The sequence below is a fragment of the Mustela lutreola genome, chromosome 1 (genome assembly GCF_030435805.1).
Source record: "Mustela lutreola isolate mMusLut2 chromosome 1, mMusLut2.pri, whole genome shotgun sequence".
Lineage (NCBI taxonomy): Eukaryota > Metazoa > Chordata > Mammalia > Carnivora > Mustelidae > Mustela > Mustela lutreola.
In genome coordinates, this window is record NC_081290.1 from 183,392,867 (window position 1) to 183,418,343 (window position 25,477).

The window sequence follows — 25,477 nt, forward strand, 5'->3', positions numbered from 1 at the left end:
TAAGCGTCTGTCTTCAGCTCAGGTCATGATCTCAGGGTCCTGGGATCAAGCTCCGCATCAGGCTCCTTTCACAGTGGGGAGTCTGCTTCTCCGTCTGCCCCTAGTCCCACACCCAGCTTGTGCATTCTCTCTCTCCCTCAAATAAAATATATTTTTTAAAAAAAGCAAACTATTTACAAAAAAAAAAAAAAAAAAAGGAATGAACATTGAAGGTAGTGAACTCAGAAGTTGTTAGTAACTCAGAAAATCACAGGAAAGGAGATCTTTCCAAACTGTTACTCACTGCAAGGACTCACGTCAGAGGGGACGGCCAGGTTTCTTGAATTTCCATTTCACTGTGATGACTGGCCCTGAGAGACAGCTTCCTTTGGGCATAGGGCTCTGCACCATGTCTCAGGCCCCTAGGTTCTGACGGAAACACCAGTGGTTGAGCTGCCCTCTGGACACCCAGCATCATGGGACTTTACACATGTAACAGGAATAGCACCAAGGGCAATAGTTTTAGAAGTTTTCCTTCATTGCCTCAGATCCCTGCTGTCCTGGAGACCCAGCCTCCTGGCCGCATGTGTTCTGCCCCAGGAACCGAACAGTGGGCAAGTGGGGCCGGTTCCATCTTCCCTTGCTGTAAATCAAGTTGCAAAGTCAACAAGACTCCTGTAGGCTCCTGCCTACACTACCCTTGCCTGACGTGGGACTGAAAGCTAAGAGGGATTATTTTGATAAGAAATAATACACTCCAGCAAAGAAAAGTCTGAGTGAATCTTTATTAAAATGTTTCCATCTTAGCAGGAAAAACCAGAAAGAAACCTAGAGAAACTATTACAACCAAGACCTTGTACCCCAAGCTAAGGAGGGAAAAAAAAGTCATCATATAAATCTTAGCAAATACTTAAAGTACTTTATTTCTATGCTAGTTTGTCCCACCTGAGACTCCCTCATGGAGATCACTTCTGTTATCTCAAACTCTCAAACAATAAGCTGAAAAATCTTGGATAGTGTTTTCTCTAGGAAACGAAATGGGCCTGAGGCCTCCTCTTCTTTGTCTACTCAACATCACTACTAACAAAGATGTAAATTTGGTATTGAAAATTTTAACCTTTTAAATCTAAATATTAAGTCCAAATACAAACAATTCAAGATATTTGTAATAGGATTTTAAAAGGCAGATGCTGAGAAATGTGGGTCCCAATAATCCCAAAGCAGAAAAAATATCCAATAAAAGGCAACTTTCTGGAGTTTTTACTGAAGATGGGAAAGGAAATGTGCCCATGAAGCCATCATTTCTGAGAAAAGTTTGTCACTTGGACATGGACTCCACCAACTAGCGTGTTTGCCTGACACTCACACTGGTATTGGCAGATGGATGTGCTGGATCTCAAAGCACAGCGCCCGTCAGCAGCCCTGTAGCCCCAGCGACACCTGTGCCCAAGCACCTGCAGATCTGCAATTCCCCAGCAAAACAATAAAAATCTAAATGAAACCTAGCGGTTCTTCCAGCTGAGGCTCTAGAAGGCCCCAGGAAGGACGGTGCTTAGGAAGGAGGCCAAGGCTCCACATTGTGGTGGCTTATGGAGTTTTTTTTTAGACACACAAGAAGCACAGTGAGGCAGCAAGGACGCAGTCACCCCTGGGCTTTGGTGGGTCTTGGCTCCCCACCCAGCAAGCACCACAGAGGGTCTGCCCATAGGAGGAGGCAGTCAGACCTGTGCATCCTGGTTACAGGAGCCCAGCTTTCCTTGCAGGTGTCCTCAAGGACAGCAGCAAAACTGTCCATTAAACCAATATTTTTGTTGAGTTTATTCTACTTAATAACCAGTAATCTGGGGCTAAATGGGTCCTCAGCCTCTTCTTTCAACCCAACCCAGCCCTGCCCTCCACCCCCATATACACACACCTTATTCCCCTCCCTCCTCTGTCCCTTGACCCAGCCCCGACCCACTCTGACGTTCCCTTTTCTCTCAGGACCACCACCCCTCCACCTCCCTGAGCCCCAGGCCTTGAGACTCTGCTGCCTGAGACTGTAAGTCTGGCCGGCCCTGAAAACCGCAAACGAAGGAGCAACTGTGGGAATTTCCGAACAGCTCAAGGACTCTGGCGGGGGTCTGCCCGTGGAGGTACGGTAGGACACCCCTTCCACCTCAATGTGACAGAGGGCAGGGCAGGGCTTCACAGGCCTGAGGACAGCTCAGCCAGGCTGCTGCTTGCTCCAGTGAATGAAATGAGGCAAAAAAAAAAAAAAAAAAAAAAAAAAAAAAAGCACCTGGGTCATAGGTTTGCAACAGTGGCATCAATATCATCACTAAAATCCCTATAATTCCTTCTCCAAAAGGAACAGAAATGGATAAAGAAATGAGGAAGGATAGAAGGGAGGGATGGAGGGAGAGAGGAAGGGAAAAGGAAGAAAGGAAGGAAGGGAAGGTCTCTCACTCTAGTTGGGGGTGCCAAGGACTGTCATAACGTGACCATTCCAAACAGATGTGAATCCTGTTCCCTGATTTGAATCCTGTTTTAAATCCCAGCATCAGGAGTATACCCTAAAAGCCCTCCACGGAGAGCGTGTGGTTGAGTGCGTAGGCGTCACCATCCTCTTCCTCCAAAAGCAGCTTGTCGATGGTCAGGGAATTCATGGCTCTCCTGGGGTCCTCCATGTCCTGAAGGACTGGCTCGGGGATGGAGATGGGCAGCTGTACGAACTGGGGCCCAGGCAGGGCTGGGGCCGGAGGCTGGTACTGCAGGGTCGAGGTGGGCAGCGTGGACAGGGGCTGAGGCCACGGGAAATAGGTGAGAGGTGCCTGGTGCTCCGGGCCGTCCAGCTGGGGCCCCACTGTGGGCGCAGCTGCACTTCTTGTCTGTGACGGGGAAGACACAGGACCGAGGGTTAGCAAAGTGGGGGCACCCACTTATCCTTGTCTGTCTTTGTCCTCATGAGGGTGTCTCCATGCCCCTTGCCTGCTGTCTCCCTCCAGGGGCTCTGTCTCCACCCGCTCAGAGTCTCCCCCAAGGGAGAAGCCACACACAGTTCAGCTGGGTCCCTGACTCTGTCCCTCACTAGCTATGTCCTTGCTCATGCTACCTCCCCAAGCATCCATTTTCTCCTCTGTAAAGAGAGTTATGAATAAGACTGATGCCATAGGGCCGAGCTGATTAGAGACACTTTTCCAGATTTTATTGAATACACATTCCATCCCAACTTCAGGTATACTAAAATGTGGGTGGGGGGACATGTACATCTTAAAAATCGGTGAAAACGAGCCTGTCCTATGGCATAGTAGCTGCGTCCCAAAAGTGGTCACTGTCCTGCCTAGGCACAAAGACAGTCCTGGCCCCATACGGCAGCTCTGCTATCCTGGAGTCCACCTGGGCCAACACAGCTCCACGCCCCTCCTTTGTGCTCTGAGCCAGACCTGGGTGCTGGGGAAGCACCACTCCGTTAGTAGACAAGACTTTCCTTAGAGCTTCTAGCACCTTCTATGTCCTCATCCTCCCCCGTCTCTGAGCTGGGCACCCCCTGGTTATCCCAGGGCCATCTTCTCAGGTGCCCTGCAAATAGTGCCTCTCCCCTGTGCAGCAACCTGAGGTCAAGCCTGCATGAGAGGCAGGGCCTGGATTCCTACTGTCTCCTACAGCTGAGGAAGCAGGTGGAAGAGGAAGTTCCCTGCATGAAATGATGTGAGCGAGGCCCAGATCTCCCCCTGCTGCCCCTAGTTCCCACTGTCCAGTTGCCGCTGTGTTCTGAGAACAAACCATTAGAGTTCATTTTAATGGGATGAGCTTATTTCAGTTTCCTGGGAATCTTGTGACAATGCAGATTTTGGTCCAGGAGGTCTGGAATAGGGCCTGGGACTCTGCATGTCCAGTCAGATTCTTGGTGATGCCAGTGTGGCTGGTCCACGGGCTGCGGTGTGAGTAGCAAGTCTCTAGCAAGTCTCTAGGGTGTTTTCCTAGAGAATGCTGGAGCTGGAAAGCATCTCCAAGGCCTTCCAGCCTCCTGACAAAGCCTTACTGTTTCCAGTACTTCAAAAATGCACAGGGCAATCCTTTTTTTGAGTCATAAACCCATTCAGGTCACTGCAGCAGCACGGTTTCTTGGCTCAGAGATGGAATTCCGTCAACCCAGTGCTGCACAAGGTCTTATCTCCTGCTCATCACGAGTGCTGACTGGTAGCTTGAACCAGCTTTGATGAATTCGTTTACAAAGCAGTAAAACAAATAAATTATTTCTTAATAAATAGAGATACGTAGAGCCTTTCACAGTAGGATTTGGGGCTAATGAAAGATAAATAATGAAATCCTTGAGATCCTTGGGACTGAAATGACTGGGACCAGTTAGATGGCGCCTACCATCCCCACCCAAGGCTCCTGATATGGAAATGAGTTGCTTGGGAACTGTGTTGAATTCACTCCTTCCTAACCAGCATCATGTAGGCCCTACAACTGGTTTACTGAGTAGCCAGGGGGCATGGGGTAGGAGGGCTTCTGGGGGCCCTTGCCTGGATGGTGATGAAAAGGCAGGAGCGTCAGAATGATGCTGAGCCCTTGAAGGAGATGGGTGGGAGGCAGGGAACCCAAGCAAGCTCCCGCGTCAATGTGGGCTTTGCAGCTACTCCTGAGTCTGCCTGCCCCAGTCTTCCCTGAACTGAAGCTGGATACAGCTGTCTTCTCCTCTCAACACTTGGGGGATTCCCATTCCTTTGATCAAACAGGTACCACTCATGTAAAAGTATCTCTCGTGCTTTCTTCATTCCTTTCCCATCTGGCACTTGGAGGCTGCCCTCGGTTAATGTTGCTGCCTGACCTTAGCCAATCATAGTAACATTTATGGAATGTTATCTGTATGCCAGGGATGATGCTAAGTCCTCCATAAGTATCATCCCAGTTGATCCTGACATCAGCCCTCTTGTTAGTATTCCCAACTCACAGATGAGGACACCAAGGCTCAGAGAAATTAAGTCACTCAGTCTCGGGTCTCATAGCTCCTAAGTGAAGGCACAGTGATACAAACCCAGGCAATCTGTAGCTAGAGGCAGCACTCAAAACGTTGCCCTGCGGGTGGGTCCGACTTCATCAGCAGTAGTTTTCTTTGGGGTCCCTGGGTGTCTCAGTTGGTTGAGCATCCAACTCAGTTTTGGCTCAGGTCTTGACCTCAGGGTCATAAGATCAAGCCCCACTGAGCTCTGTGCTCCGCGAGGAGTCTGCTTGAGGACTCTCTCTCCCTATACCCTTCCCTCCACTCACATGCGCAATCTCTCTCTGTCTCTAAAAATCTTTTTTTTTCCCCGAAGATTTTATTTATTTATTTGAGAGAGAGGGACACAGTGAGAGAGGGAACATAGCAGGGGGAATGGGAGAGGGAAAAGGGAAAAGCAGGCTTCCCGCCAAGTAGGGAACCCGATGCAGGGCTCAATCCCAGAACCCTGTGATCATGACCTTAGCCAAAGGCAGACGCTTAGCGTCTGAGCCACCCAGGAGCCCCCCTAAAAATAATCTTTAAAAAAAGTAGTTTTCTGAAAAGTTGTATCACCTGTTACTTAGCCTCAAGCTCACCTGGAAAATCACATTGCTGAGTGAACAATTGCCGCCCCCCCCCCCAAGCTACCTGAATAGAAAGAGAACGTGGACTCTAGTCCACGGCCCCATGCACACCTCCCTGATACCGCATTCACTGAAAACTTGAACTTCTAACCAAGACTTGCTGCTTTGGGGGCAGGAGAGGAGATAAAGGGCAGAATAGCTGGAGAACACCCCAACCCTGCAGTGCCTGAGGGACGACGGGGTGGCCCTGAGCTTTCTTTGTGGCAGCTCTTGTAGGCCACTGGGAACAGGAGCTGGCCTCCCTGCAGGGCGGGGTGGGCTTGACGACCCCATTATCCTGCAGGTCAGTAGCAGGAATGATTGGGGTCAGGAAGTCAGCCCGTGTTCCACGGGGGCCCTTAGCCTGGGTTGGTGCAGCTCTGCGCTTGTCAGACGTACCGTGACATTGGTGATGAGTGGCTGGGACGCGTAGGTCAGCACGGAGGAGGGCCCCACCACCGTGTAGCTCGGGCACATGGGCTGCACGTACATGTCCGCTGAGTAGGGGCAGCTGACAGCTTCGTGGGACACGTATTCCGTGTAGGGTGTCCACGGGGCCAGGGGTTGAAGGGTTGCCGGGGCAGGCTGGGAGAGCCAGCCGGCACACAGGGCCCCCTCCTCGGTCACCGTGGAAGCAGAGACCTCCATGTCAAGGCAGGAAGGACCTGTGAGAAGAAGGAAATAGCAGAGCTGCAGGTGTCACCCGGATGGGCCTGTGGGGCGTCCCCAGGGCTGCGGGAGCGCTTACCCACTGTGGTGTAGGTCGCCAGGGGCTGATGGGGCAGCACCACCTAGAGGGAGAAGGGAAGACACCGATCAGAGCTCAGCTATCTCCAACCCGCCCTCCTCGGAAAACTTGCCTCGAGGAGCAAAACCCACCCACCAACTGTCACCCCCATACTTCGGGGGATTCGTGTTTCCATTTAGCAAGAACCTGTGCACTTAGGGAACTGGCAGGGTCCTCTTACCGTGGGAAGCCACCAGCTCAGGCCAGGACTGTGGGAGTTCTCCCCCCCCACCCCCCGCTGAGCCAGCCAGCCCCTCCCTTTCTTCCTACTTTTACGGGGATCCCTGATTCGTTCCACCCCGGGTCTGTTCTTCATCAGCCACACCATGGTAATGTGTCAGCTGCCTGGCCTCAGAGAGCATCCCATAGCGCCGGGAAACACGCTCCCATCCCCATCCCACCCTGTGGGGCACGAAGCCGCACACGCGTGTGCACACACACACTGGCCGCAGTGGCCCGCTCACCGCCGTAGGTGTGACAGCCGCCCCACTGCTGGCGTGGCCACGTTTCCTCCGGAGCAGTTCCTTCACCGGCTCCTTCACGCGGACGCCCTGGTATGGCCGGGGCGGGGCTGGGGCTTGTTCTGGTGCTGTGGCTGTGAAAAGCAATGTCACTGGTGCTCATGTCCCTCTGGGGCAAACCCCCACCCTAGGGCACCCGCTGCCCTCAGCTGTGCCTGAACACAGAGGACCCGCCAGACTTCCTGGATAGTTTCCCCCAGTATCACCCCTCCTCCTGCCCCAAACCTTCTATGGCTCCTTTTCATCCCACCGATTAAGGCCTGCAAACTTCATGTGCAATGGAAAGTCCTGGGCTGTGTTAGCTCAACCCATTTTCTAACCAGTTTGCACACGAAGTGCTACATACACCCTGACTCTGGCCGGACATGAACCCCGACTTCTCTTCGTGTTCCTTGTGTTCTCATGTCCTCGTCTTTTTTTTTTTTTTTTAAGATTTTATTTATCTGATAGACAGAGACCACAGGTAGGCAGAGAGGCAGGCAGAGAGAGAGGGGGAAGCAGACTCCCTGCTGAGTAGAGGATCTGATGTGGGGCTCAATCCAAGGACCCTGAGATCATGACCTGAGCCAAAGGCAGAGGCTTAACCCACTGAGCCACCCAGGCGCCCCTCATATCCTCGTCTTTACTTGAGATTTCCCATGGTCAGGATTCCTGCTTACACTTCTCAGCTTCCTGACCAGTCCTGGCTGAAGACCTAGCACAACCCTCCTGGGTGCCCACGGCTGCCCACAGAAGTGGCTTCCTCCTCCAACCTCTTAGACCCGTGTGGAGGTCTGCATAGGGGGCTCTAGAGGCTGGCCTAAGAGCAGACACTCTGAGTCCCTATGGTACAGGCCTTGAGGTCTGCCCCCGCCACGTTCTAGCTGTGTGACTCCATCAAGTTACTAACCCTCTCTGCAATTTCCTATAAAGGAATGTCATAAGGAGTCACTGGCCTAGTAAATGGGAAGCATAGTAGGTGTTTAGTATAAAATCAGGTGCAGAGTGAGCATTTAATAAGTTTGCAGTCTGCTGTATAATAACGAGTAACCCTTTGGTTGTAAATTTCTTATACCCCTAACTAGATTATGAACTTGTCAAGGTGAGCTATTATACCTTCTTTCTCGATAACCTCCCAGGTAGCATGTCCATAGCAATCTCAGTAAGGTCTTTGTTGATTAGCAGGTTGGATGGTGATTTGAAATGTGCTGCCCTTTAGAATGTGCCCAGACCTTTAGAATGGGCTATGGTAAATGGTTCCTGGGGTTCTCTGTAGCCCACAGGCCAGAGGACACATACCCGATGCTGAGCCACATACTTGGGACCAGAAGGTGTCCAGCCTTGCGGCTGTGAGAAGTTTCACTGTGCCTTTTGTCATCAAAGCTGGGAGGCCAAAGCACTGGGCCGGAACAGGGCACCTCCTGGCCGGGGAGAGCAAGCCAGCAGCGGTCATGGCTGGGCAGTGACCGTCTACCCACCCAGACAGCCCACAGTCTAGGGCCCCGGGCCTTTAAAGGGCAGGCTTGGGTCAGCCAAGAAGAGTGAGTACCACTGGCCCAGGGGACTCACACAGGGAGACCCTTATCATCCAGCGATAAGGGCCCCAGGGACCTGGGCTCTGATCAAAAGCCTGAAAGCCTGGGTACCTATTAAACCCGGAACCACAGTGCGGCTCTGGCTGAACTTTGCTCAGTAAATACCCAGCTGATAAGAACCCAGGCCTGACCCAGCACCAGACCCCCAGCCATGCTCCAGGCGCACACACAGCCTGACCTGGAAGCCTAGCAGGCAGAGACAGGCAGCAGGAGGAGGGAAAGAGAGTGTGCAGAGCCCTAGAGAAACACGATGCAGAGAACCCCTGACTCAGATGCGTGCAAGGCAGCTTCCTGACCTGGACGAGCAGCAGACCTGACCGGGAAGGCATGCACAATGCGGTTGGTTACCCAGGCTTCCAGAGAGTTCTCATTCTGGGGGATGTTGACGTGGCCTCGGAATCTATATTTTCAAAGTCCTTCAGATTCTGAAGCTTTGCTGCGTTAGAACCACTGATGATTCATCCCCGATCTCATACAAGAATCCCCCTCTAACATCCTAATAGATTGATTATCCATCCTCTTCTTGATTTCCCCCATTGTAAGGGATCTCTACCGATACTCATTCATTCTCTCAACTATCCTAGGGCACTAAACACATTATTGAACGGCACCACAGTGGGCCCTGCCTGCATGCCTCTTGCCTCTACTGGGGGAGACAGCAATGGAACAGTTGTGAGGGTGCTTGAAATGGACACGGACGCCGGAATGTGGAGCTGAGAGACCCAGCCTGGGGCCAGAGCCCCAGGACCACCTGTGAGCAGGTATTCCTACAAGCAGCATTAACTATGGACTCGAGAGCCTAAAATAGCCTGTATTCAAATCAGGCTGTCATTTACAGATAGAGAGGTCTCAGATGATTTTTTAATACCCCTGGGCCTCACTCATTCATGTCCTACAGTGGTGGCGCGGACTCACTGCCATAACACAGGGGGTGCTCCCAAAGCCACGTCCACCTATGTTACAGATTCTCGACTTTCCCTGCCCCCAGCCACTTCCGCCTTCCTCTGGGGAGTGACACCATCTGGAAGCTCTTCTGTGGACTTGACCTGCCACATGGTAACAAACACCATTCTTCCTTGCATTTGCCTTCTGATGGCGCTCACCATTCATAATCTGTCTGCGGCCTTCTCATCTGCACAGGGAGGATCCTAAAGGTACGTGCCGGTTAGAGTAAATGCTTAACACAGAGCTTGCACTGAGGACGCATTAAATAAATGCGAGCTAGTATTATCATTCATGTTGGTAGTAGTATCCCTGTCCAGCATCTGGAGACAGATACCAGGTCTCCTGTAGAGTCTGAATGAACATCCCATCCTTCCTGCTATTTCTTAATGACATGTTCTGAATCCTTGTAACTCTCTTTCTTGGTGCCTCACCCCTGCACATGTTCCATGTGCCACTTCCCCTCCTGATCGTGGATGCCCAGCGTTGGCCCCAGAGCCCACCCAGGTGGGGCCTGATGGCCCAGAGAACAGGGCGACCTGCCCTCCCACACTCTGCTCACTCATTCTCAGTCGTGCACAGCCACATCGGCGTCTTTCACACCTGTATCTCTCCAGCTGTGTGCCTGCGATTGGGGCACAGCCTGAGGCCGTACTTGGGAGAAACTCGGGAACAGGGTTATATGGGGGTCTCCACAGTGTGGTCACACTGCTGATTCAGCTGGGGGACAAGAAAGGCTCGATCCCACAGGCAAGCACCTCAGACCAGCTCAAAGACAAGTACGAGGCTAACCCCCTCTGATTTGCATGTACACTTCTGGGGAAGGGCCACAGGACTCCCGAGCCCACTCCCTCCCATGAAGTGGATACATCAAACACTCGGCTGCCAAGGGCCCAGCTGGGCATTTCCAGGATCCTGTCAAGTGTCAGCTTCCTGCCTCCTGTTGTTTTCGAATCAATGAACAAAGAGGGCTTGGGGGAGGTGCTGTAAGCAGAGGGTATCGGCCTCTGATGTCTGGACTTCCTCAGAACCCACAGTGTCAACAGGTGTGCCCAGCACAACAGCCATATGGAGACTAGTTTCTAAGTCCCCACCTCTTCCTGCTGCAGTCACAAAACTCCCACAGCTCTCAAGGATCTCCTGCCTCCCCACCTGTGAGTGCACAACCCGCCATCAGGGAATCCTGCAGCTGACAGCAAGTGTGCAGGCCAGAGCAAGGGTGCTTCCGACAGTGTCTTTGCAAAGTGGCCATAACCCATTAGAATCAGAAACCTCAGGACAATTCCCAAAGGACCCCCATGGCCAAGTGTATTTGCAAAGCCAAAACTTGGAATCAGTGCCTTGCACACCGACCTTTGGGAAGCAACAATAAACGTTTCTAATTCTACAGTAAACACTGTATTCCCTACCACCAGCAGTCCACAGATACACATTTGGAATAGGAAAAGAACTTTATCTGAAATGATGATTGCTTTGCCTCGGGGCTTCTGGATCCCTGAGCTGAGCTAGCTTACAGAAAACTAAACTAGGATATTTCAAAGAAAAATTTTAAGATTCTTAAAATAACTTCTCAAAGTAATAATAAGAGGCAAAGAAAATAAACCAGAAGGTCAAAGTGGTAATACACGCGCAGAGAGGATGAAAGCCCAGTGTCCCAGAGCAGAGTTGACCAGAGGTTTTAACAGCCCCTCATCAAACTGCAGTACCAGGTAGCATGTCCTCCAAGACTGATGCCTCCTCACCATTTCTTCTGTGGTATGAGGGTCGTTAAGTCTCCCGGGAGCATCCAAGTGTCCGCCAAGTGTCCGCCACTGAGAAAAAGTCTTTCCACCTAAACATGAGCCTTGCTAGGAATCTCCTTTATCACAGTGAGAAGTTCAGCCACATTACCTTCCCACCACTGGAAGTCAGTCACCAGTGGAGTTTGGGTGAAAAACAACAACAAAAAAGACTCGTTTACAGAAAAACCTATAAATTTGGCCCCAGTGAGGGCTTCCCTTTTCCAAAACGAGCGACGAAAAAATCTGAAGGTATAAAAAGTCAGCAGAAGACATTTCAGTTCCCCCTGCCACACACCCAGACATGCTCCACATCACAAAAATAAGAGTCCAACAGCTGTTGTTCTTCTGGAGAGCACAGACCATGACAGACCAAGCCAACTGGTCACTCTGCTTTTGCGTCTTTGCACCGAGCTGAGGGAATGCATGGATTCTACTGATTTAAATAAACGTGGCCCTCCAGTTCCTTGAAGAAGATATAACAAATATCACCGAGCACATATGCAAAATTGTCTGCACTTGTTTATTTAATGACCCCATGCAAACCACATTCACACCACAGTGAGGGAGCTACTCAGCTAAGGACGTATGTCCCTCCTAATGGCTCCTAGTGGAGCCAACACTCGGGCATTTTCACTGTAACTTCTCCAGGCAGCTTTCAGAGAGCCTCTTCAGATGGGTGTTACCTAGAACAGCCTCCAAGATCCTCTGGAAAGAAGACCCTTCTCCCAGTCACTGTCCTTTTGCAGATTTCCCATGAACCACCAGGGCCCGGCAGTAAGTTGAACACCAGTTAAGATTTCTGCTCTAGGGGCGCCTGGGTGGCTCAGTGAGTTAAGCCTCTGCCTCCGGCTTAGGTCATGATCTCAGAGTCCTGGGGTCAAGCCCCGCATTGGGCTCTCTGCTCAGCAGGGAGCCTGCTTCCTCTCTCTCTGCCTGCCTCTCCACCTACTTGTGATCTCTGTCAAATAAATAAAATAAAATAAAATAAAATCCCTGCTCTAAAGGCTAGTTGGGATTCAGGGTACAACCTGCATTTCTCTCCTCAGGGAGCCAGGAAGAGGCACCCATGTCACCCATCTTGACAATCTAGCTCACTGAAAGGGCTTTCCATTTATAACTGACTGGGTGAGCTCAAGCCTGAAGCCACACAAGACCATTTTGAAAGACAAAACCTTCCTATAGCCCAGAAGGACACATGACACACTGTGGATTCCTCCACGTAACCACAGTAATTATTATTCTCTTTTGCTGCTGAAACTTCAGTATTATTAAAAAAAAAAAAAAAAAGACTCTAAGGAGAAAAATAATTTTCTCTTTACGTGTAGCAAAACCAAAAACAAATAATTGAACAATAGGAATTCAAGCCTAGGGCTAACAAATTTGTCCTAGCTTCTAACTGAAAGCAAAGTCATAAAAGTTGCTGACACTTTTCACTTTAATGTAAAGAAATCTGTTTGTGTTCTCGGCCCAAGAAAGTTGAGGGCTCCTGGGAAAGTTTAGCTCAGGTCGGCCAAAGGATTATCCACATCCTTAACTGAAAAACTGATGTGAGCATTTGTCTTCTGCTAAAGATCTCAGAGTTTTCCAATTTGTTCTTTGCATTTGTGGACAATGGCTGATTTTTTTTCCAGACAGGAAGAAAGAACTTGGGCTTTGGCCAAAGACCGGACTTGACACGCTACAGAAAGGTTCTCCCATCCAATTTACACTAGATTGCAGTTTACTTTTTTTTTTTTTTTTTTTTAATGGAGGCCAACAAAGAGATCTCATATGCATGTAAATGCAGGCTTTCCATCCAGTAATGTTTGAGCTGCAAAGGCTCTGCGGCCAGGAAGTATCACCACATCACTCATATATTCTAGCAATCTGGATAACACGCAGGGCAGAGTGGAAAAAGATAGATCAACAAAAAAGTGCCTTTAAATGTGTTCAGAGGAATGGTGCCTGGGTGACTTGTCGGTTAAAGGTCTGATTCTTATTTTTGGTTCGTGTTGTGATCTCATGGGTCCTGAGATCGAGCCCCTGGACATCTCCATGCTCAGCAGGAAGTCTGCTTGAAGATTCCCTCCTCTGCCAATCTCCCCTCTTGTGCACGCACACTGGTGCATGCACAATCTCTCTATCAAATAAATAAATCTTAAAAAAAGATAAGGGTGTTCAGAAGATACAAGAAAGTGGAACCTCAACTGAATTACAACTTGATGTTGCTTGTAACATTGCTGGGGCAGCCAAAAAGGAACAAGCCATGGGGTCTTGATATGTAGACTGGTATGTCCATCAGGAGAGCTCCAAGATGGCGGGTGATCCCAGACTTTCTGGTCTGATCAGAGAAGAGAAGGGGAAAGTAGTGACATTTCCCCTCTTTGGCCCCATCCTAAGAGGCACATTCCTGTCAGCCCCAAGGAGCTCAGTGTCAACCATCATTTGATCAATCATCATTTGATTAGAACCATCAAGTGACTGACCTGCCATGATCCCAAGTGGTCACTGGGAATGGATAGAGAAGCGCTACAGACCTGGGTGGGCCTGAAGGAAACAGCCTGAGAAAGAAGAGCTAGGGGAGGATCCTAAAGTACATCTGATGTGACCACAGAGGCTTGTTCAGTCTTAGAACCACAGAGCCCCAGAGCACAGGGTCTAGGAGCCAAGTGATCCCTGTTTAAGGGAAGTCCCAGCTGGCCTGGAATGGCCACCCAGGGTGGTCACACACTCCTCTCGGATTATGTTGGGCTTAAATAGCCAATTTGCTTATACCCCACTTGCATCCACCAAGTTTCCACTCCACAGCCTCAGGATTGCCTGGATTAATTGAGTGAGGTCAGCCAAAAGACCACCAGAACCAGAGCCTTCAGACTGTCTTCATGGGTGCTGCTGCCGAGACAGCCTTCCCCCCAGGAGCTCTCAGTGCATTCCGCACCATGTGTCCAACTCCCTCCAGACTTCCTGCAGAGCGAGCAGGGCACACAAGGCTCTTGGATTCCTCTCTACACTCCCAGGGACAGTGTCCGTGTTCTGCCTCTTCTTCGTGAAGACTCAGGCACAGTGAATGCATGCACGCTGAAGGTCCCCGTGTTTCCCTGGTCACAACCTTAACCCCTAGGAACTCAGTTTTGCACAGTTTTCTATGACTGACCTGAATGATTTCGTCTGAGGCCTCGCCACAACTTCTGAAATTGGCAGGGGAGGTCTTCACCCTCCTTTCCACCGATGAGGAGCACGATGCCCAGAGACGTTAAGTGGCTTACCCAAGTCCATACTCGTAAACAGGTATATCATCAGCTAAACCCAAGACCTCTGATTCCAAGCTCAGTTCCTCACCACCTGCTTGACGGCCTGGGCAAGTCCCTTTGTTTCTCTGGATAACCCCAGAGGTCAGTCAACAAATGTCCCCTGCCCCATTCTGACCCTCATTCCTCATGTCAGAGTCTGGGCTTGGACCACCCTGATCCTGTCTCCGTTGACTGCCAGTTTCCCCAAGAAATAGTATTTCCCATCCGAGAGAGGAAAAAGAAGTCACTGAGAAGGTTACCAGCAGTCTGCTCACATGAGTGACGAGAACTGAGAGACCTGAGCAATTCCCCGCAAAGTTTTATTTTTGGTACTTTTGACTGAAATGACAGTGGATAGGTCCACCTGAGAAACCAGCTGCATCTGCCCTTCTCTTACAGAAACTGGGGTCACTGGAGCAGAAAAGGCTCCCATCTGAGATACACTGACTCCCAGACGAGGGGACAAGACTCAGAGAGCCCTGGCAGAACGTGCCCTGAACAAATACTGGCTAAGCAGAGTCAACCAGGTCCCTGCCATCGTGGAGCTCACCGTCTAATCGAATGGGAGATAGACATTAATTAAATAAATGCATCAGCAGACCTAGAATCACAAACTGTGACAGAGCTCTATCTGCCTCATAGCTCAAGGGTCCTGGCGGGTTGGGCTGATTTCCACCTCCACTTGATTCAGTGAGACTTACATGAGTAGCAAGCAGGGGTTCCCCAGTCTGTGGGGGCTTCATAAAGAGGAGAGTGCACGAGGCACGGTCACCCCACCCCCAATGCAGGGAGTCTGGTGTGGGGGAGGCTCAACCCACACCGTGAATATAAGTCTTGCCCAACACATACAAAGCAGTCCCGGATGTTCAGGGTTCACTCCCAGCCTAGGGACCCTAAATGAACCCCAAAGTTGTTTCACCAGCTGGTCCTTTCCTATCTTGGCCAATTAGCCCACTAGAGGAAGACCAGCCCTAGGAACTCCAAATCCAAGATGGAAATCGGCTGTCACCAGGAGTTCTATACTGTCTCAAATCTAACTTCCTGAGATTCATATTTGTCGGAGCGTTTGAGTCAGGCTACAACTGCTCTCAGGGAAGTAAGAACCTACCTCCATCTAAGGGTGGACTTATTTCAACTGGGAGTGGGGAGAAGCATCTAATGGAACCCTAAAATCATTGGCATTGAAAAGTGGTATGATGTTGTTGGGACTCAAGCAGACCTAGTTTGGAAAGCCTACTATGTAGCTTATCACTGTGTGACCCCTGGCAAATCGCTTAGCATGTATGTGCCTCAGTTTCCCTGTTTACTAAATGAGAGTAATGATATCCATCTCACAGGATGATCGTGAGGATTTTTTTTTTTAAACTAACATAGTTAAGCACTTAGTACATAACAGGTACTCAGCAAACAGGTGTATTTCCTAGGATCTCAGCCTATCATTCATCAGAGAAGTAGCTAGCCCTGGTGGGGTTCTAACTCACCCTTGTCCTGCTATATCCTGATACTGAATTCCCTATCAGCAAACCCAGAGCCTTCTACTGCCAGCTAGGCCTGTCTCAGCCTTCTTTCATTGTGCTCTTAGAAGTCATCCCTCAGGCCTGGGCCTGGTGTCCCCAAGCAGCAGGACAGCCATGTTTAGGAAACAGGGGGCCCATGTTGGTGCAGAGAAACTAGTCAAGGACCTCATTTGCAAACAAGACAAGCCTGGACAGGAGACATCAGAATCCTAGCACTGGTGTCTTACAGAGATATCATGAACTGAACAGAAGGACTTCTTTCTTTAGAAGCCAGCAGAGGAGTAGGCTTGGGGCAGAGTTAAGTTTTTAAAGGGCAACTCCAAGAAGGAGAAACTTTGAGATTTTTGAGAGGCAGAGTAAGATGGCATGCCTTTGTCCCTGACCTCAGATGTAGCCCCTCAGGGGACTTTTATGTATCTCCCAAAGGACAGGGATAGAGCGATGACTGAGGCCATAGTCATGGTACTTCTCCAAAGGCCTAGAAACCTAAGAGCACATATCCCATATGGGATGGAACATGGCAGTATACACAGGAAGGCTCTTTGGCAGTGAGGGAGGGAATTTTTATCGCCCATCCGAGTAAGGCAGAATTCTGGCTGATATATTGGGCATTGGCTTTACTTTATCAGGAGCAACAGGGATCAGAATGGGGAAAGAGACAGACTACACTAAGAGCAAAAGACCTTATTGGGGGTGAGCCCACCCTAAGGTGCCCACCCAAATTCTATAGCAAGTTAGCACCAGGGTGAGGACACTGAGCAGAGGAGATAGAATATCTTTCCTTATTAGATTAAGACCCAGAGCCTGAATCTAGAATTGCCAGTCTGATCGAGAACAGGAAAAACCTATGGTTAGGCAGCTGAAGGAGAAGAAACGCACTTGTTTGTTCCTTGATTTAAACAATATCTAGTTTGGGATTTCATACCAAAGAGATTCTTAGTAAAGAAATCAACTTTTCCTGGTACCAATTCCTCGGAGGAAGGAGAAGACCCAGCACCAGCTCTATATTCAGGGTCAGATCTAAGTGCTCCAGCCCCAAGGTTTGTGGCGACCTGGGCATAGACTATGAGTGAAGTCAGCCCTCGTAAGTGATTCATGATGTGAGATAAACTGCCAATCAAGATGAGCTTTTTTGCCAAGTCTCTGCGTACTAGCCAATGGTCTCAGGATGTGGGGACATTTCCCCATGAAGGACCGTGAAGAAGTTATCAGATTAGCAAGCCTGGGAAAGGAGTCACCAGGTCAATCTTTGAGGAACATACTCCTTTCTTTGTTCACAAGATACTGACATAGACTAAAAACATGACCTTCACAGCTTCGTAGCTTTATGGAGCCCAATACGACATGCTTCACAGTGACTCACTTTGCTCCAGGAGTGTGGTCTTGACCCCAGAAGCACTTAAACCAAGGACCTGTGACCGGCTATCAGGGATCTGGCTGAAGGAGTAGAGGACTGGCCCGAGTCACGGTTGTCAAGCTGTGATCTAAAAACCCTGGAATACAGTGGAGGCACCTGTACTTGCCAATAAAGAGAAGGAAGCAGGGGAGTCTGGATGTCAGTGAGCAATCAGAGCTTCAGAATCCTCCCAAAACTCTTCCATTTTTATTTTCGTATTGGAGTTCTACAGCAGGTTTGGCTTGAATAAAGACATTTGTGTCAAAAAATATTGTAAACACGAGCCTAGACATCCTTGGGTTTCCTTCCCAATGCTCGTATGTTATGTCCTAACATGCCTCTTCGTCTCCCAAGATCTAAGCAAGAAGTCTATCATTTATTCTTGAGTGTCTATATCCAATGCCATATGCTCCGGGAGACCGTCCCTGATTCCATCTTCCCCTTCCTCCCACTGAAGATAATGTATGTCACTGCTTGATTTCTCTACTAAGAATAATTCCATTATCAGGTCATTGCACACATGCATGGGACAACAAAGGGATGATCGATTTTCTTTCTATGTCTTTCTCTCCTGAATCAGTGTTGCCTTCATCCAGCATTAAAACTTGCTCCTGCTTTCAACTCTCCTTCCTCCCTTTTTTTCCTCTTTTCTGTCTCCCCAACATTTAGCAGTCCTAGGGAAGTGGTAGAAATCTTTGTACACTTTCTATCTTCCTGTTAAATCTAAGAGTCTTTCTAGAGGATTAAAAAGTAATTCAGCTTTTCTTAAGGGTGGTCCAATCCTTTTTGGTCCCAACACCTGGTCTAAGAATGACTCTGGTTTATCATTCTTTGGCTGCCGGTGCTTCCCAGAAAGTGATACTAATGAAACCATTACTAAGAAAGGCAGCACATTGCTGTTTCAGTTTTCAGTATCATTTGTGCTATTTCTTACAAAATTCAAGGGTCAGTCTCCTGACAGCTAGATTATAAACCTCAAGTCCAATCTTGTGAATTAAAAGAAAACAAACACAGTTTGTCAGTCAGTACAAGCCTGCTGCCTTATGAGGCGTGGTAGAAAATGGCCCAGGTTCCCGGTTTGGTCCCAGAATGGCCATCTCAGCCATCAGCCTTAGCCCTGATCACGAACCCCACCACAAGTTACAAGACTGGAAATGTGTGCCATGCTGTTTCACAAGAAATGCAGAACTCAGAGGCCACACGAATCACCATCTATAATTAGCTGCATAAGTTTTATTCTCAGAGGTAGAGAGAGAGAGAGAGAGCAGGAAAATAAGAATAGTAACTAATATTTATTATTGAGCCTTGACTTCATGCGAAGAGCAGTAGTAAATACCTACCATAGCCCCATGAAGCAAAGAAGTAAGAACCGTGGTCCTGTTACATATTTAGGAAGTGGCAGCAGAGTGAGACAGAAGGGCTTGTCGGGACCCTGTGACCAGTGAGGCCTGGGTCTAGGATTCAGACTTGGATCCGCCTCCCCCAGAGACTAAGCTTTAAACCACTAACAGCACAGAGAGAACAGAGACGTCACTTTCTGGTTCCAAATAAACCCCTGTTCTCTATATGTTGCTTTCCACATCACACCACTTACATGCACACACCTGGGCACATGTGTGAAGGGATAGTCTGACTCTTCCAAAGTCTAGACGCTTTAGAAGGAAGGAAGCACCACGGAGGCAGAAGCCTTGAGGGGTCCCAGCTCAGGCTGCCAGATGGGCTGGGTTTGGGGGGAAAGAGTCTAGATTGCTCTCTCGCCTTCAGGCCCTCCCACTACAGCTGAAAAATCTGTGAAAGAGCCCAGTAGAAGAGGTATAGACGCAGAGACCTTATTCCTCGCAGTAAGCAACGTGAAATGTCAGACCAAGTCTGCGAAGGAGGCCCCAGAACCCACCACCTGGCCGCTTCGTTATTGCCGTTGGGTTTCTGCTCCTTTACCTGCCGTGGAAGGCCTGTGCCTTCACCCAGAGCACCCTCCCATCCCTCGGGGTGAGCCAAGGCCCACAGCAGAGACACGGCACAGCTTTGTAAGACGATATTCAGGCTGACTTACTAACCTAATCTTCAAGCTTCCATCTTGCCATCTGTGAAATGGAGCTTAGCCCAGAACCTACCTCGTGGAGTTTCTGTGAGGATTAAAGGAGAGAATCCATCCCAAATGTGGTACACACTGGCAGCTGCCACACCCCGCATCAGCCCTCACCTCTCTTACTACCGCGCCCCACGGTACGGGGGTGGATGTCCGTGTGCCCACGACACAATGACATGATCCTCCCTTGTAGATCCAAGCGGCCGTTAGGTGTCGGCAGTCGTGGTGGGGTGGCAGGAGGTGTGACCTCCTTGCCTTTCTTTGCTCTTCTTCTTCCTTGTCCAAAACATGGATGTGGTCGCTGGAGCTAAAGTGGCAGCTGCGAGACAACTTGGAGAGCAAGATCCCCGTGCCTAGGACAGCCGACCAGAAAGACAGAAGTCTGCATGCAGTCCCACCCGGCTTACTGGAGACTTCAGTGTGAGAGAACGTGCACCGCTGTCTTGTTTAAATCCATCTTGTTTCAGGTCTCTTCACTAGCAACCAAATGCTGTTAAACCGATGCAACAGATCACTCGGTGCCCTGTGGAGTGCCAAGTGAGTGCTCATGCCCCACAGCTGGGATTGTCCCCGTGGAAAGGATAGAAAGGGCTGGGTGCATAGGTAAACCATTCAAAGGTATATTAGAAGCCCTTCCCTGCAACTTCTAGGTCAGTGGTTCTCACCTTGGCTGCTCATTCAGATTGCCTAGGAAGACTGGAAAATCTAATGCCCAGGGCATTTTAATGAGAACCTCTGGGTTGGGACCTGGACTTTTGTATTTTTTGAATTTCTCAGAGGACTCCGACCTGTCGCCACGGTTGAAAAGCACTGCTCTGTGCAGTGGGAGGAATGCTTTCTGTTAGACTAAAGACTAGTGTTTGAAACTTGGATTTATTTTGTATAAGCCTTCATGAAAGCTCAGCAGTTATAGCTGGAAAAGAACTTGGGTCAAGTTCAATCTCCCTGCCTCTTAGCCACGTAAAGGCATCCCTTTTTACAGCCAGGATGCTGAGACCCAGAGTGGCTAGGTGGTTTGCTGGGAGCCCCGCACCTAATAACATTGGAAAGTAAACTCCATATCTCCTGCCTCCAACAACAATGTTTTGTCCGTAGCATTACACAACCAGGACAAGAAGTTTCCAGTAAAGGCCTCTCCATCCCTGGCAGGCCCGCTCGTATCGAACAATTGTTCTACAAAAATGAGAAAACTAGAACATCGATAAGTATTTCATAATTGTGAAACTTACATTGGTAATCAGCCAACTTTGGATGGATCAAAGTCAGAAATTGGTGGACATAGTAGGAAAATAAACTTCTTTAGAAAGAAGTCAGAGTGGGGGGAAAGAACCTCATACCTTTATTTTGTAATGGAAAGGTTTAAAAGCAAAAATCCACAGAACTTCTAAACAAATTAAATGAGCAGATTTTTAGCCAGTAAGTGTAGACCACCTTAGTTCTTCTTTGTTCCTCACCACAGAACGGATTTGCAGATATGAACTGGAAGAAAGACTTCCAAACCTCTGACTTGCGGAGAAAAACAAAGTCGGAGATAAGAAAAAAACAAAGTTGGCATTTTCCTTTAATAAATACAAGGAGAAGGACGTAAAGGGTCCACCTTGAAAATTACTGCTCTTTTACCAACTAATCTGTGTGCCTGGTAGATGTTTGTCCCTTATTTCACTTTCTTCTGGGCTTATGAGTCTGTGTCTGTCCTTTAGACTTGACTTGTTCTTATCAGCAAGAACCACTGAGTCAGTAAATAAACTTGGTGAAAAGTAAAGATGCTTACAAAGGGGACAAAGGTTGTGACACACAACAGAAATGTGAGCAGTGCTCCACAAAACCTGTATTACTTTTTCCTGAGTTTCTGCAATAGATGCGGTTTCAGATATTACAGGGTTATTACAGGTTTTCCTTAGGTTTAACTGGTTTTTTAGCTTCCCTACAGAAATCAGCTATTCAGTGGAACCCTGGAGTAAATCCAGAGTTCTACATTCATGAGAATTTTGAGACCCTAATTTGTCTGTCTGGGAACCTCTACTCCATTGACATCTGGGAGCAAAGGCACATCTGTGCTGTGAGAGTTCAACAGTTACTGTTTCGTGTTCCTGTCGTGCCTCCCTCCCCGCACACTGGAGCCACATCTACGGGACATCAAGACAAGCGGCCAATTCAGAGAAAAATCAGTCAGCCCGCCTTTCATGATCACATTACGTCTTTCCCTTACACAAATAACAACAATAAAAAGCAAAGTGTGATTCATTCATTTTCTAACAAATGTTAGAAATGTGTTGAGTTTATTGTACACAGTTTCATAGCTATTACAGAAGAAGTCCATCAGATCAAATTTTGGCTTTATGCAAATCATTTAATCAATGGACTGCAGGTTTTATCTCCCACTGGTGTTGGCCCTGTGCACAGGATACAGAGAAACCTAAGGAAATAGCATGTAAAGTATGACCCAAATCATTTATCCCAGAGGACTGCAAACTTTTTCCTCTAATGGACCAGATAGTGAATATTCTTGGCTTTGTAGTCCATATATATATTCTCTGTAGCACCTACTCAGTGCTTCTGACATAGGAAAACCAGCCCTGGGCAATATTCAAACAAAGAGAGATGGCCAAGTCCCAATACTATTTTATTTGCAAAAACGGGTGATGGGGCCAATTTGGCACTCAGACTGTGGTCTGCAGACCTCTGATTTAGACCCTTGGAACACCGTTTGAAAGATTCTATCACTCAAGAATATTTTGATCAGGCCTTTTTAACAGCTCCAATCAAAGTGTTTGGAAAAGCACAGACCGGAAGGAAGTTAGCAGAACTCTGATCCCTCCAGATGGGCACAGGAGACGTGCCAGACGATGGAAAGTGCACCCTCCCCACTCTCCAAAGACTTGATGACACTACCACATTCCCTACTTTCGCTCCAAATAAAACCTCGTAAGGCAGGCATGAAAACCCCCATTTTTCAGATTTTTCAGAATCAGCAAAGGTTGAATGAGCTGCAGAGCCGGCTTTCAAACCCAGACCTGTCTCACTCCCTCGCTCCTGCCGCTCCTACTGCACTGTGACAAGTTGGCCTGAACAAGGGCCTCTGGTTGGAGCGGCTATGCCTTCACATCTACGCAGGGCCTCCAGGACCAAGTCCTGGACCCAGAAGGAGAATCTGCCGGCCAGTGAAGCAAAGCTCAGAACCATGAATGGGGCTTGCAGATTTCCACTTCTGTGTGCCAGCAGGTCTGAGCTGCTCTGAATCAAAGTCAGTGTTCACATTTAGTCCACAAACAGGGATCCTGGGCCAGGTAGGGAGGAGGCAGCATTTACAAAGTGGGTGTTTTCTTAACCCTTTCCAGAACGCCATAGTACAGTCATTTCAGATCATGGCCCGAGGGTGTTTTCTCAAAAAAGAAAGTGCCTTTTCAGCACTCTTGGCGTCTGATTTCAAACTGTGCCCTTCCATCAGGTGATTCTAAGTGGGCTGATGATGCTTCCCTTTTTTACTGGTTCCCCACAGGATCCAGGCACCCAGGTCCCCTCAGTGCCCCTGGCCAAGGGTTTTACTTGGATCCTGGGTAAGGGGATGGGTCCAGTGCCTGGGCCCTCTCCTAATTTCCTTTGAGGTGCCAAAGGACAATTAAAGAGGATTTTGACAGTGTGCATCTGAATGTGTAGAACTATTCACCCCACTTATTCCACAGATGAGCTTACAACGTGGTCTCCCAAGGATGGAGTTTTGCTGGACGCGACTGGCGTCCAGGGTGTGAGCAGGAAACATGCCTCCAGCATCTCTTTCGAAAAAAACAAAACAAAACAAAAAAAACTTCTACTCTCTTCAGAGGAATTAAGGAAGGAAGAATGTAGTGCATAACCAAGAGTGGGGAACACGGTAGCTCATGAAGGCAGGAACGTAGCTGGTATATCTTAGACACTGAGGGAAACCAAAGCCGTCCATACCATGGTAGAGGCATCTCAGCTTACCAAGGTAAGCGTGGCTCTGAGGAATGGGTATAATTTTTACCCCACTTTACTCATGTGAAACCTAAAGATTTAAAAAAAATAAAAATAAAAAAGGAAAGTGACTTGCTCTGAATAAGTAGGAACCAAGGCAAAAGTTCCTCAAGAGCTCACATAAAACCCACCATTATTCAGCGCTAAGGGTAAGGGCATATGGACTCTCATCAGCTTCCAGTAAAGACAGGAGTGCCCATCTGCTTTCAGCCCCAACTTCCCTGGGGCTGGCTGCTGTTCCCCTCTCCTTCAGTAGCCGTGCACACTGCCCGTGTCAGCGTATCTCTGATTCTCTTGGAAGGAGCCCATAGCTCTCAAGCCCAAATTAAAGTTCATCTCTTTTTATGAAAAAAAAAAAAAAATTGCATCTTGCCAGTATCAAACAAAGAGGCCTCATAGTCGGAGAAATTTTGAAATCGCTCCTCGGAATTATATATTAACAAGCTTAATTCCAGAGAATTTACACAAGAAATAAAGGAAACAATGAGTTGGTGATAAAGAGGCTGTAAGTTATGTTTTAATCAGTGAAAGTATATTTTTAGAACTTGAAGGCCCCCAAGAGAATATCTGTTACTAAAATAAACACTCCCCAATTTATCTTTTTCTGTAAATCTACATTCTTTTACATTAAGTTTGCTTGAAGCAGGGTGTACATAAACTCATTAAAAGGCATTTTAAAGAGCTAAGCCCCTTTGAAGAAACAGAGCAATTTTTTGGTAATATTTCATTCTCGAGGAAGTACAGAACCGAGCCCCCCAAAGTTCGACTCTCGTGAGGCTGTTGAGTTGACTTTGTTATTTCAAGAAAGGAATGTTGTAGATACTCACTGTATGCTTTCAATTATTAATAACACGAGTCTCTGTTTGATCCCACATAATGGAAAATAAAGTTCACGGTTGTTCCATCCAACCCCAGGGATAAACACGGAGGTTAAAGATAAACCCGCTGCCCCCTTACACGGGGACACACCAGCCTTGCCACAGAGCACAAAGAAGAATGACAAGAGGCAGGGCCATGGAGCGAGCCAAGACATGCCTGGCGAAGCCAACTTTCCAGACGGTCCCAGGGCACTGGCAGCAGCAAATCATGCCCTCAGCAGAAAGTCAAGCAACCCAGAGAGAAACAGGCCCAAGGAGTGGCACCTCGAGTTCAAGAGCAGCTGTTTGCGAAAAATAAAGCCAGTCATGGAAAGGACTCCACGGCTTCCCCCTCTCGGCCCCAAACCAGTGTCACATTTGGCTTTTCACTGTGTGAATCATGAGCTGGCCTTTCCTCCGCACAGTGATTCATGCCTCACAGCGGAGACACGATGAGCTGTCCCACCTTGGAACACTCGTTCGTTCCCCTCCAGCCTGGAAACTTAGCATCACCTCTGACAGGTTGGTTTCTCCATCGGGCTCCGTCGCCCACCTCACCCCTGAGCTGCCCCTCCCTGGCTGGGGACCCAGAACCCAGTGGCCTCCATCACGACCACATCCTCTCCGAGAAGTCCCAGGTTCGCTGGGGAGCTCCCGGCGCCTACCTGTGCTGATAGGGCTCTGACAGCCACGGCCGAACCACTTACGTTTTTGCCAGAGCATGGCCTGTGACAGGATGTTGCCCTTTCTCTTTGAAGCAGACAGTTTGGCTTCTTGAATGTGAGGCCTGGGTGTGCTTTCCTCCAGTGTAGCCACGGCTTTGCTCACAGGCTGTTTCCTCAGCTTTTTAAAGGCCCGAGTTCCCGCTGCGCGGGGGCCACCGCGTCATCACATCCTCCCACCTCAGGCACGGGCGCACTTTTTCTTTAGCAAGGCTGCCTGTCACCCCACTGTGTGCGCCCTCGGAGGCCCCCTGGCTACAGACCGCTGGACTCACGGAGCCAGCCAGCTGGATCCGAACAACAGCTCAACGCAGGAGGCCCTGGCCATCCAGACACGGCCCCAGAGTGCGGTGTGATCGCGTGGGGAGGGTGAGCGTGTCTGTGGGCGTGAGCTGTGCGAGCACGCGTGTCAGGTCTCGGGGCCCTCCACACTCATGAGGAGCCCAAAAGACCCCTGG

At 49.0% G+C, this 25,477-nt stretch overlaps 1 protein-coding gene across 3 annotated transcripts; it reads right to left on the bottom strand.

The window, feature by feature from the left end:
• Nucleotides 1-750: 750 nt before the first annotated feature.
• POU2AF1 (POU class 2 homeobox associating factor 1) lies at nt 751-25,477 on the bottom strand. 3 transcript variants are annotated; one of them, XM_059180109.1, is made up of 6 exons: nt 25,005-25,477; nt 8,158-8,279; nt 6,823-6,953; nt 6,320-6,362; nt 5,971-6,236; nt 751-2,849 (listed from the first exon to the last, which is right to left on the bottom strand). In XM_059180109.1, the coding sequence occupies exons 2-6, from the start codon at nt 8,234-8,236 to the stop codon at nt 2,535-2,537; spliced, it is 834 nt and encodes a 277-aa protein (XP_059036092.1). In that variant the 5' UTR covers nt 8,237-8,279; nt 25,005-25,477; the 3' UTR covers nt 751-2,534. The 3 variants fall into 3 exon arrangements, with proteins under 3 accessions (XP_059036092.1, XP_059036104.1, XP_059036095.1); XM_059180121.1 differs by lacking the exon at nt 8,158-8,279 and having other exon boundaries at nt 25,005-25,466; XM_059180112.1 differs by lacking the exons at nt 8,158-8,279; nt 25,005-25,477 and adding an exon at nt 19,562-19,958.